The sequence below is a fragment of the Drosophila albomicans genome, chromosome 3, assembly GCF_009650485.2.
Source record: "Drosophila albomicans strain 15112-1751.03 chromosome 3, ASM965048v2, whole genome shotgun sequence".
NCBI classification, from domain to species: domain Eukaryota; kingdom Metazoa; phylum Arthropoda; class Insecta; order Diptera; family Drosophilidae; genus Drosophila; species Drosophila albomicans.
In genome coordinates, this window is record NC_047629.2 from 27496664 (window position 1) to 27508778 (window position 12115).

The 12115-nt window shown below is 37.0% G+C and overlaps 3 protein-coding genes across 5 annotated transcripts; 2 read left to right on the forward strand and 1 right to left on the reverse strand.

Moving 5' to 3' along the window:
- Positions 1–798: 798 nt before the first annotated feature.
- Positions 799–3309, reverse strand: LOC117569733 (probable E3 ubiquitin-protein ligase makorin-1). Of its 2 annotated transcripts, none has more exons than XM_034251011.2 (4): positions 3135–3309; positions 1743–2609; positions 1353–1626; positions 799–1254 (listed from the first exon to the last, which is right to left on the reverse strand). In XM_034251011.2, exons 2-4 carry the CDS (start codon positions 2549–2551, stop codon positions 1147–1149), a joined length of 1191 nt encoding a protein of 396 aa, XP_034106902.1. In that variant the 5' UTR covers positions 2552–2609; positions 3135–3309; the 3' UTR covers positions 799–1146. The 2 variants fall into 2 exon arrangements, with proteins under 2 accessions (XP_034106902.1, XP_034106901.1); XM_034251010.2 differs by having other exon boundaries at positions 3017–3309.
- Positions 3310–3577: 268 nt separating this feature from the next.
- LOC117569734 (protein ARV1) lies at positions 3578–4760 on the forward strand. The gene is made up of 4 exons (XM_034251012.2): positions 3578–3847; positions 3904–4023; positions 4079–4211; positions 4274–4760. The coding sequence occupies exons 1-4, from the start codon at positions 3746–3748 to the stop codon at positions 4630–4632; spliced, it is 714 nt and encodes a 237-aa protein (XP_034106903.1). The 5' UTR covers positions 3578–3745; the 3' UTR covers positions 4633–4760.
- Positions 4761–5062: 302 nt separating this feature from the next.
- LOC117571018 (cyclin-dependent kinase 12) lies at positions 5063–11107 on the forward strand. 2 transcript variants are annotated; one of them, XM_034252976.2, is made up of 8 exons: positions 5063–5393; positions 6443–6709; positions 6779–7716; positions 7783–7942; positions 8002–9322; positions 9407–9795; positions 9857–10330; positions 10452–11107. In XM_034252976.2, exons 2-8 carry the CDS (start codon positions 6492–6494, stop codon positions 10609–10611), a joined length of 3660 nt encoding a protein of 1219 aa, XP_034108867.1. In that variant the 5' UTR covers positions 5063–5393; positions 6443–6491; the 3' UTR covers positions 10612–11107. The 2 variants fall into 2 exon arrangements, with proteins under 2 accessions (XP_034108867.1, XP_051859964.1); XM_052004004.1 differs by lacking the exon at positions 5063–5393 and adding an exon at positions 5913–6129.
- Positions 11108–12115: the final 1008 nt, after the last annotated feature.

Below are 12115 nucleotides of genomic sequence, written 5' to 3' on the forward strand. Positions count from 1 at the left end.
CCTCAAATGGGGAGATCAATAGTGGCGCAATTGTTATTATCAATGGTCTTATTAACATACATATATTGATTGAATGAATAAATAAATCTTTATTGTTCGATTTTTTTACTATATAAAACGAATGTAATGTTGTGTTCTTGGGAATGACAAATAATTTTACACAAAAATAGAATTAGCTTTGGAACAATTAACGTTCTGAGATTATAATTTATTTAAATTGTTTGCTTTATATATTTAATTTTTTGTATAACAGGTAATAATAACGTAATAACATAAAATATCTAAGCATATGTATATATAGTGTATTATGTGTATCATTCGCAAATGGGCATTACAAGCAGTTAAATTAAAATCAATGTGTCTGTTCCGTCCAAAGAATGTATACTGAACAATTCGAATAATAAGGTATATACGTATGTGTTGTGTAAATAATATCTAATAAAGGTAATAAGTAGATTCGTAACAATACAAACAATTGAATCGGTTGACAAAAAACAATTTCACTTTTTCTTTTAAATATAAGTTTATATGTATACATATGTATGTGCATGAGCATCTGAATATTCCTGTGTGCGTGTATTATCTTATTTTTAAGTAAACTTTAAAGGACAGTAAGTGGAAAACATCATAAAAAACTTGCTTATTTTTTATGTTTACAATTCAGTCTGAAAGGCATAGTTGTGTATACACATTTTTATATCACCTATTTTGAATAATTAACTGTTTAATTTATCCTGTTTTTGTTTATTTTTAAAATAGTTTTGCTTTGCTTCGTTTTGTTTCTTTAAATAATAAGTGTTTTACAATATTAATTTCTTAAATTTATTTTAACCACTTGTTTTTGGTTTTCTTTACATAGTTGTTTTTTCTTTGTATTTGCGGAAAATTTGCTGTTAATTTCGTTGCGTTGTGTTGGGCAAAAATATATATGTATTTATTTCCGTACGTAAACAAAAATTTTGGTACTTAAATGATCTCTTACTTTTAATTACACATTTGATTTTATCATGCAGTATTATATATATATATCAGCATTGTAAGGTTTATATTATGTATTTTCTTTTTTTTTTTGTTGCAGTTTTTGCTGTTTTATCTAACTTTTAGTTATGCATGTATTTTTTATTACTTATAGTTGATCCGATAATATTATTGATCTTGATCATCCTCATCGGATTCGGAAATATCGCTTATATCACTTGACATTAAATCCAGCCAATGATAATCACGTCGATCTACGTAGTCCCAAAGATAGATCTGAGAGATGCGAAATATTGAATAGTATTAAAACCAAATAAAGTATTGAAATACAATGTAATTCATAATGTTATTAGAAGAAGGTGGGCACTACTTACATCGAGTAAATCTATTAAATCATTCTGGCTATGCAATTTCCTTGCTCGTTTTGGCAATCCAACATCCACAAGATCGCCATTGGGCAGTGCATGCTTGTAGAAACACTTGTTGCCAAATGGACACTTGCCTTCGCCTTTTTTAAAGTACTTGCAGTCCTTGGCACCGAGAGCGGCGCGATAGTCATTCAGCAGTTTATCCTTTTCCTCTTTTGTTTCAACCCAAAAGGCGCTGGGGCAAACAAAGTCGGAACACACCCGACACTCGGGGCAAGCTCTAAAATTTCGAAATGCAAGCAATCAAAATCGTTTCTATTTACAAGAATTTAGCGCTCTCGAAAGTATGCAATAGACATTGAGAATTGTCAAAGCAAAGTTTTTTTGTACACTTACCGCGTTATTTTATGCTCAAACTGTTTGGCTTGACGCCATGTTCGAATGCATTCCAAGCAAAATATGTGATTGCAGTTGGGCAATATGCCAAAGCGTTTCTCTCTGCCGGCTTTCTCCATGATAGTATCGAAGCAGATACCACATGTCTTATCCTTGGACTGGGCAATCGCAAAAGACAATTCCATGGCCTGTTCATGTTGCTGCAAACACTCGCGATTGTGCTTCTTACGCTGCGCTTGGTCCGTGGGATGCAGGCAGTATTGGTCGCACATCTCGCAAAGCTCCATATGTATGCGATAGGGACAATACTGAGCATAGGGACAGGGACTTTCGTAGGGGCAAACATCGTCTAATGAGCGACACTCTGCGTGCTTCACAACACCAACGTCAGGTCCACCGACAATTCGCGCCCATGAGATACCATTTTGTAAAGCTGTACTGACAGTTGCCGTCGCAGCAACGGATTCTTCATTTTCGTCGTGGTCATTTCCACAGAGACTTTGACTTTGGGTCACAAAACACTTTTGACCAGGCACAAAGATAGATGCGTTAACCCAATTGTTTCGGCTGGTGCTGGGAATCTCCTCCACATCGGTTTCATTGGCATCGTCGGATGCTTTAGTTGCTGCTGTATTGTTTATAGCACCCGGCTCACCTTCAGGATGGCCTCGAGTTAAATCATGGGAGAAGCGACAAAGGTCACCGAATCGACAAATACCGCGCAAGTAATAACGGCAAATGGTTTGACTTCGACCAGGCACATTTAAAATGGGGGCTTCAACGATATTACCAACGCCAACGGAACTCATTTTGCACGAGCAAAAAGTTTCTACAGATGATCTCTCCGACCAAACTAGACGCTCTGACCTGCGAATCATACGCAAATGTGAGTATATCCTCGATAAACGTAACTTATCGATATACATTAATATGTACATAACGTGCGTGTGCCAATGTGTGTATGTGTGTGTATAATGAGAAAAAATTAAGATGTCGCAATAACTGGACTTGTTTTGCGCAATACAAAACTCAATACTCATTGCATGGTCATATGTAATGTGTGTATCAGACGCACTAAAACATATATAAATATTTAAGAACATGCACGTTAAAGAATTACATTTATGAACACTGACAATTGCAGCTTTTTGAATGTACACACAATGTATATTCAATATATATTTGTATGCATATAAATGCATGTTTGTACATACATACATATATATGTACACATATATAAACGTATCTATTGTGAGAATGAAATGCACATGAACCTTTTTATTACACTCAATGAAGATCAAACACGTCTGCACATTTGGCAGCCTCGCGAGCGAAGCGTTGCAACTAATTTTGTAAATGTTATTTTTTAAATTAAGCACTTTATTTTCTTACGTTTTGTTCAAACTTTTATTGTAGTTGTGATGTCAATTTATAAATTGATGCTCATGCACAAGGTGACCGCAAACGAAATTTCAAAATGTTATATTTAAAGTCCAAAAATATACCAAATTCGTAACTTTCATAATATTACCAGTTTGGTAACACAATAAATATAAGACTTGTGGCAGAGGGCGCAAGTTTTTAATTTTTATTTATTACACGTTTTTTTCTAAAAAAAACTACACAATCCGTTTTCTTTTTTATGCTATCACAGCTTTTAACTAGAGATGATTCTTATTTTAATGGCTTATCGAACAAGCTAACAAATTCAATTGATTTTTATACGATAGTTGAATTTACAGTTTGACATATTTCGAACGATTGTTCGACATTAAAAACGTAAAAAAACTTCAAAGATTCCATGAAATTGTGGGAATTCAATAATTGAAAACATTTACATTTGGGTGAACATTAAGGATTGACTTTACATTGGTAAACGAATCGATGTTTCCTGCTTTCGATGTTTTATTCGATATTGCTCAGTCCCTCAATCAGCTGTTTGTAGGATTACATATTGTTGTTGACATTGAAATAAATAAATCTATATTCTTATTTAATTAAAAATGACTGACCTAAATGGAAAACAGTACGTATGTGTCAGTTGTGGAAACCCTGTCCGAGAGCTCTACAAAAAATACAGCAATACCGTTAAACCTACTCACTGTGTAAGACTGTCTTTAAAATTGTAGATGCATTTTCACCTGCTTATTATTTTTAACAGAACAAATGCAATCAAATAACGGACAAATACATTGAGGTGGAGGAATTCATAATCCTAATAGATGCATTACTTCTGGTTTCCTCAGCATTCCGTCACATGATATATAATGGGAAATTTAAAGTATTAATTGTGCATTTCCATGCTGTTCCTTTAATTCGTAATCAATTTTTTCCAGCTCTATTGGAAGATCTCACTTGTTGTTCTACTCTTGGAATCCTTTGCTCTATGTCGGCAAAATCGAGAGGATGGTGTAAATACTGCTTTATACGAAAAAGGATTTTATATGTCGGCGCTACAAAATTTAGGAGGTAAGCGAATTAGTCTTTTCGCATTTCGTGCAGTCATTAAATCAGTGAAATTCCTTTTGCAGAATACCTTATGATAACTGTTCTGCTGCTTTTTATAACTGTCATTCTTGGTGTTGGCCAGTTGAGCCAAGTCAGTCTAGCATCGTTAACCTTAACCATCCTAAAAGTAGTGGCCATTTCAAATTTTTCGAAGTTCTTCCTACTGCCCATATTAGTTTGGGGTAGTAATACAACTGATTTTGGACGAAACTTGCACTATATGCTAGTTACCGGCCATCATCTTTGCTCATTAGTGATGGCCTACAATGTTGTCGGTAATATTGGCAAACATCATCGATGTCTTTCAATACTATTAGTAATTTGCGCATTTATTATGAAGGAGTATGTTAGGTATTTGTCAGCATTTCAAATGGTGCTTTGATAGAGTTAGAAATATTGTAAAATAAAAATTAGGTCTGTGATTTATCATATACATACATATACATAAGTTATTTTGGTCATTATATGTATATTCTTTGTAAACAATAAATACAGTATTTCTTTCTATTACTACAAAAATATATTCTATTCCAAATAAATTTTCCAGCCCTATTGAACATCAATGCGACTTTTTTACTGCATAAATACTAAACTGTGCGTAAAACACATTACAAAGATATTTAAAATATATATATATTTTTATTAAATCATTTAAATGAATATCAACAAAATTATATTCACGTTTTTTTTATAGCAACAAAACGTCATTAAAAAAACGTAAATATTTTTTAAATAAATGCCCGGTTTTAATAATTGCACTTCGTAAATTAATATATTTTCAAAATGAGTTTGCGGCCACACTGAGTGGCAATTATCGGACGAACATTGTCGCATGCAGAATTATGACAATTCTATGCTTTTTTTTGCTTATTTTCATTATGCAAAATTGAGAATATCTCTGGCGAAATCACTGATATGATTATTATTGTATTGAAAATTAATGCCGTGGAGAAAATCAATATGCATAAGCCGAAGCACCTAATGCGTGTTCTCGTACGGCTATAAAAAAGACAGCAAACGTGTTATTTAATAATGTAAGCGCAACACAACAAGTGAGTGCGCGTATTACAACAAATTGCAAACATAAAAAGCATAGACCTCTGAATGAGAAGTGAAATTTGCATAATAAGCATCACAATATTGGTAAGTCTAGAACAAAAAAAAAGTGACCCACATGCATACATACTAGTGCATGCAAATACTTCATATGTATGTCATATGTGTGTTTGTACAGACATGTATAGGCAGACATACTTAAGACGTGTATGTTTGTATGTACCTCGTTGCCGCAACAAAAAAAATATGAATGTGCCTTCCTATCATTGTGAAATTGTTTAAATTAATAAAGTGCTGTGAAATTAAGTGATAATTAATAAGTTTCAATAAAAAAAGTTTGTGTAGTTGCATCAGAATCCAATATGACGACAAATTATTCGTGTTACCAATGTGACCGGTAAAATATATCATTTTTATAAAAAAAACTATTTTCCTAAAGGTGTGACTTTCGCTGTGCTTTTCTTTAAATGTTTTCGCACCCAGATCTATGCTCTAAACAAATGAATTACATACATAAATAATATTAAGCAAATAATTATTCTATACAAATTTAATTTTAAATTTAACAATGTTTGTCTTAACATTTTATTTTAAATACATTTAAATGTGGATTAGAGTTAGAAGCAGACATTTTGAATGTTGTGAAGTCTGGTCACACATAAAATATAACCTTAAAAATGACAAAGTGACAAATTTCTTTTTTTGTTCAAATTAAGCGACAAAAACTTTAACAACGACAATATAAACCAATTTGTGCAGTGTCTCCGATTGTAGCCTTTCCACTTGCCCCTCCCGTTTTTTTAAATAATGAATATTTGTTAAGGTGACACTGTGATTTTGTTGTTTTTGCCTGTAACAATAAAGCGATGTAAATAATATAAGCAAAAGTGAAAATTACGACAAACCTACGACCGACCGCGTTGATTGTTGTGCAGCGATTAAAGCACAAACGTATTTATATATATTAACTTTAACTCCGCAAGGCAAAGATCACGTAGAGTAGTTAAGGCACATCATCAAATCTCAATGTCAGCTTCTACGACGTTGGTGGTTTGCGCGAGTTTTGTTTTTAGAACTCTGCAGGGGGAAGAGGACAACAAGATCACAAATTGAATAAATCCATTTTATTGACGCAGGGCAAAGAGATCCTCGAAACTTGAGGAAAGAACTTGAGCACTACGAAAGATGCATTCTTCGTCGGCGGCGGCGTCGGCGTCGTCGTCGAATGCGCTTGTGGAATACTCGGATGTGAGTTCTGAGGATTTCTCCGATCCCGAGGCTGGTGAAATCGACTCCGATGCGGCATTAGCAGGCCGCGGCGGTTCGGCAACGAAATCAGCAAATCAAACTAAAAAACCAACTTCGGATTCCGTCTTACGTATCACAAAAACCAATGACTACAGGTAGTAAAATTCTGCAAAACAATATTAAATTGAAACTATTTCAAATGCTGTATATGATCTTATTTGTAGGAAGAGACGTATCGAAGGCAATGAAGACATTGCTTCAATTACGACAGCTGCTGAGTCGAGATCGCGCATTTCTGTTGTTGCAAGCGGCAGCAATCGATTAAGCATTGCATCAGTCTCTGAGAAACTCAATCATCATCGCTCCGACATCTCTTTAAGCTCGCCCAGCAAAATTTCAAAAGAGGAACAGTGGGATGGGGAACTGTACATGTCTAGCGATTCGATAGATACTGATGAGCTTGAAGCTGAAATGAAACGGCAGAAACGTAAAAAGCTGAAGAAGGATAAGCACAAACACAAGTCGAAAAAGAAATCGAAGAAGCGCAAGAAAAAGCGTGCCAAATCATACTCGAGCATCGATTCGCTGTCCGACAGCAACCTGAACACATTAATGGCAGATAGACGTAGTCGCTATACGCCACCAACGGCACCAAATAGTCGAGCCAAGAGTGCCGAGCGCACAGTTAGCGCTGCCCTGCCCAATTATACGCCACACAAAGACAGTCAAAGTAGTCCCATATCAGCTGGCACTCCGCCTGCCCGACGCCCCAACAGCAATAATGCTTATTATGGCGATGCTGCTGTGGCGGCTGCTGCGACGGCAAGTACACCCATTGGGAGCAGCCTTCAAGTGACTGTAACGAACAAAACCAATGCAAATAGTCGTCATCGTTCGCCTCCAATACGCGCTGGTGGCGGCGGGGGCGGAGGAGCTATGCAGCGCTATGCCTCGTCGCCACGCACTCCGCCACAGTCACTAAGTCATTCTCATCAGGGCGCAGGAAGTGCACGTGACTCGCGCAGCTCTCGCTATGTTCAAAGTCCTTTAAAGGAAGACATTAATGCTCATCACCGGTCGTCAGGTAATACGTATTCAGGTCGCTACTCGGCAAGTGGATCAGTTGCTGGGCAAGGCGGTAAACTCAAGCGCTTGTCACCGGGTAAGTGGTGGTTTATTGTGATCAACGTATTGATAATAATTAATAATAAATAATTGTCTATTTTAGAAATGGACCGCTATCACCATCAGCCGAGCACGCCACCGCACAAACGACGAAAGTTCAGCGATGGACGTGATGCATCTGTGGGAGCTTACGAACATAGCAGGCACCATGCTGTTAAATATGATCGCTACAGCAGAGATCGCTATTCGCGTCGGATATCTAAGTAAGCTGCATAAATTCCAAATGTTGGTGAAATGTAATAACATTTTGTATGTTTGACAGGAGTCCTAGTGTACATCGATTATCGCGTGGTCGTCTATCGCCAAGTGGAGGAGGAGCCACATCGGGGAGCAGTAATTCAAATATGTATCGCCATAGTAATAGCAGTAGTCATAAACACAGCAAATATGGAGCTCCTCATTCTCCTTCACCTCCAATGTCAGCGCGATCGTCTTCCAAACGCGCCTCTGGCAGCGGCATTGGCATTTCCGTCGAACGCTACGCATCGCGTTCACCACGCCCCAGCTCACGGTACTATGAATCATCGCCACCATCACCTGCTGGTGTATCGGGGTCGAGCTCTCACCACCATCGACGCTCACCAAGGTCCCATCAGCAGCATCATCGAAACAGCAGCCGCAAACGTTCTCCAAGCTCGGGAAGCAGTCGAAGCTCAAGCCCACGCTCAAGATCGCCAACATCGAGAGATCTTAAGCATAAACGCGATGAATACATAAAGAAGATCAGCGAAACAAGCTTGTTTGCTGAATTGGTCAAGGATCGCCATAAGCGGCAAAAGGCGCTTAAAGAGATTATTGAACGACAGGAGGAGAATAGCAACAGCAATGGTGCACTGACCATCAATGAGAACAGCTCATCAGTCGATGGCAACACGCCCAATGTGGGTGACAATCGCTCATCATCATATTTGGCGACACAATCCTCAGCGAATGCGACACCAAATGGCATCGCTAGCGGTGGTGGAGGTGGCGGTAAAACTGATTTGGACTTGAACAACATTCCAATGCCCAACCGAGAGAATGAGACACTACTAAAGCTTAATCCCCATATTGCAAATGCAGATGTCACGGATGCCTCTCCAACGACAACAACAACATCGACAATGACAATGGCCCTGAAAACGAACGCAAGTCAGAAACCGAAGAGTCTAACAGCGTTGCCCATGCCACCCGGAATGAGTGCAGCCGACTTGGTGAATGCAGCACACACGCCGTCGCCAACGGATTTGGGCAAGCAAGCGACGCCAAAGTCGATGAAAAAGTTGTCGTCCGATGAAAAGAATCTTACAGCGAATGCCAATGCCAACAAGAGCCTTTTGAATTTGCCAATGCCACCGGTTATACCGGGCAGCGAGGAATTGAGTGGCGATGATGATGTCATAGACAGTCCTGAAGACTTCGATACGCCCAGTGGCAACAGCACGAATCCCAATGCGAACACAAATGCAACGCAAGCAGGTGGACGTCGCCGTCCCGTTATACTTAATCGTCGCGACTCTCGTAACAATGTTCGCGATTGGGGTGAACGATGTGTAGATGTGTTTGAGGTGATCGCCCAGATTGGAGAGGGTACATATGGACAGGTACTGTAGTGGATTTATTGTGCTATTGCACTCTTTATCTGCGATTACTTATGTACTTATGTCTTATTTTTACTTTTATTTTAGGTGTACAAGGCGCGAGATCATCATACAAACGATATGGTGGCACTGAAAAAAGTGCGTCTGGAGCATGAAAAGGAAGGTTTCCCCATAACGGCTGTGCGCGAAATCAAAATACTTAGACAACTAAATCATCGTAACATTGTGAATTTGCATGAGATCGTAACGGACAAACAAGATGCTGTTGAGTTTCGCAAGGATAAGGGATCGTTTTACTTGGTTTTTGAGTACATGGATCACGATCTCATGGGTCTGCTCGAGTCTGGAATGGTAGACTTTAACGAGGAGAACAATGCGAGCATTATGAAACAGCTATTGGACGGTCTTAATTACTGCCACAAAAAGAATTTTCTTCATCGCGATATTAAATGTTCCAATATCCTGATGAACAACCAGTATGCTCGCGATACCTTTTTCATAATTCTTTAATGTATAATTTCGATTTTTTGCTTTTAGGGGCAAAGTAAAACTGGCTGATTTCGGCTTGGCTCGTTTGTACAACGCGGACGATCGAGAACGTCCTTATACGAACAAAGTCATAACGCTTTGGTATCGTCCACCGGAGTTGCTGCTCGGCGAGGAGCGTTATGGGCCGTCGATAGACGTTTGGTCTTGTGGTTGCATATTGGGTGAATTGTTTCTAAAGCGTCCGCTGTTTCAAGCAAATGCGGAAATGGCGCAACTGGAAACTATATCGAAAATATGTGGTTCACCAATTCCTGCTGTTTGGCCTAATGTAATAAAGTTACCCCTATTTCATACACTTAAGCAGAAGAAAACGCATCGGCGACGCTTGCGAGAAGATTTTGAATTTATGCCAGCGTCGGCTCTTGACCTGCTTGACAAAATGCTAGACTTGGATCCGGACAAACGCATTACTGCGGAGGATGCACTCCGGTCTCCATGGCTCAAGAATATCAATCCGGATGAGTGAGTACAAATTGCATATTTTTAGATAATTAATATAAAATAGAAAGGAAGAAAATCGATATTGGCTTTGTAGAGTTAACAATGCAGTTGACAATGAACTGACATATTTTTCAATCAACAGAATGCCAACGCCACAATTGCCCACTTGGCAGGACTGCCATGAACTGTGGAGCAAGAAGAGGCGTCGCCAGCTGCGCGAACAACAAGAGTCGCTGCCACCAGGTGTAATTTGCTCTGCCAAGTACCAACAACACGGTGCTACGATGGTGGGGGATGCCTAGCATTTACTATATGCTTCATGCTTCAATGAAGGGGAAGACTATAAACAGCGAGAGGTGGAGTATGCCTGGTGGCAAAGTTAATATCGAAGTTTGTAACGAAATTACAAATAGTTCGCAGTTGGCAGTTTGGCAGGTGCAGACTCAAATCGGGTTGACATGCTCTACCAAAGCACTCTTATTGTTTAAGTCATCTCTTAAAAGAAAAAAACAACACGATTAACTTAGATCATACTTATATATATATACATATATATATAAATATATTAGTGATGAATTGCTACAATACGGGCATTTCAAATTGACCGCTGTATAATATTGTAAAATGTATATACCATTTGCTGCTATATTCAAAACAATTAATATATTAAAGCATCATCTGTTCATTATTTTTTATGTTTAGAGTAATATTTTACAATCCACAATCTTACGTACGCAAATTGGCAATAAAAAAAGAGCATGAGAAATAACACACTTAACCAATGTGTACCAAATTTAATTCCTTTGTTCAATTTCTTTGAATAGAAAAACAATTGACCAATTGATGCAATTAGTTTCTGTTTATTTTAACGAAAACGAAAAATCGGCAAAAATAGAAAACAGTGCTTAGTTTCAAAATAAAAGCGGAAATGTGAAGCAGTTAAAGGTTAGCATTTTAAAACTAAATAAATTGTTATATAAACTTATGTGTATATAAAAATATATATACATATACATATATACTAATTTAAGTTAGTAGTAATAGTATTAATTAGTATAGCAACATATGCATGTTGTACGAATAAATCTATAATGATTATTTTGTTAGGTATTTAAATTAAAATGTAAAGTTACAATTGAATTTATCAAAGTAAATGTGTACTAAAAGCACCCAAAAAATATATACATATATTTTAAAAAGCTTATATTTTTTAATATATAAATGAAGCCCATTAAGCAAAAAAAATGTGTATAAAAATTACTATATTTAATAAAACAAAAAAATATGCGTGAGACTGAAAATAATTGAACACAAAATTGTGCAATTTCAATAACGAAAATTGTAAAACGTTAATTCTAAAATTCCATATAACAAGACATTAATCTCCCAAAGCGCAAATCAAATAGAAATTTGGTTTTCAAATCATAACGACAACTATAATCAAATAAGAAAATGATCTGTCGATCTGTCAATCCGTTTACACAATTCACACAAATATACATAAAATGAATTATCATATTGAGCATGAAATTTGTTTAAGATAAGATGATGGTTTGATTTGCATTATATGGTGCGAGAGAAGTTGACAAATGGGTGTTAATAAAGGATGTTAATTATAATTATATCGTGCGGTTTTTTACTAACGACGTTTAAAATTGAAGTTGTTTAAGATAATCTATACAATTGTCAAAAAGATTGCTTTGAAAGGAGACTTGGTATCCAAAGTTAGGAATATTAATAGGTGAATTAGAGTAGAATTTGTTCTATTTTATTTTGCATAACGACTCAAATTTAAAATTTTTAAAT

Coding starts and splice junctions, on each gene's coding strand:
- LOC117569733 (XM_034251011.2), bottom strand. CDS start 2,551: ATGAGTTCCGTTGGCGTTGGTAATATCGTTGAAGCCCCCATTTTAAAT. Junction 1,627..1,742: donor TTTGAGCATAAAATAACGCG/GTAAGTGTACAA, acceptor TCGAAATTTTAG/AGCTTGCCCCGAGTGTCGGG. Junction 1,255..1,352: donor ATTTAATAGATTTACTCGAT/GTAAGTAGTGCC, acceptor CGCATCTCTCAG/ATCTATCTTTGGGACTACGT.
- LOC117569734 (XM_034251012.2), top strand. CDS start 3,746: ATGACTGACCTAAATGGAAAACAGTACGTATGTGTCAGTTGTGGAAAC. Junction 3,848..3,903: donor CCGTTAAACCTACTCACTGT/GTAAGACTGTCT, acceptor TATTTTTAACAG/AACAAATGCAATCAAATAAC. Junction 4,212..4,273: donor GGCGCTACAAAATTTAGGAG/GTAAGCGAATTA, acceptor TTCCTTTTGCAG/AATACCTTATGATAACTGTT.
- LOC117571018 (XM_034252976.2), top strand. CDS start 6,492: ATGCATTCTTCGTCGGCGGCGGCGTCGGCGTCGTCGTCGAATGCGCTT. Junction 7,717..7,782: donor ACTCAAGCGCTTGTCACCGG/GTAAGTGGTGGT, acceptor TGTCTATTTTAG/AAATGGACCGCTATCACCAT. Junction 10,331..10,451: donor AAGAATATCAATCCGGATGA/GTGAGTACAAAT, acceptor TTCAATCAACAG/AATGCCAACGCCACAATTGC.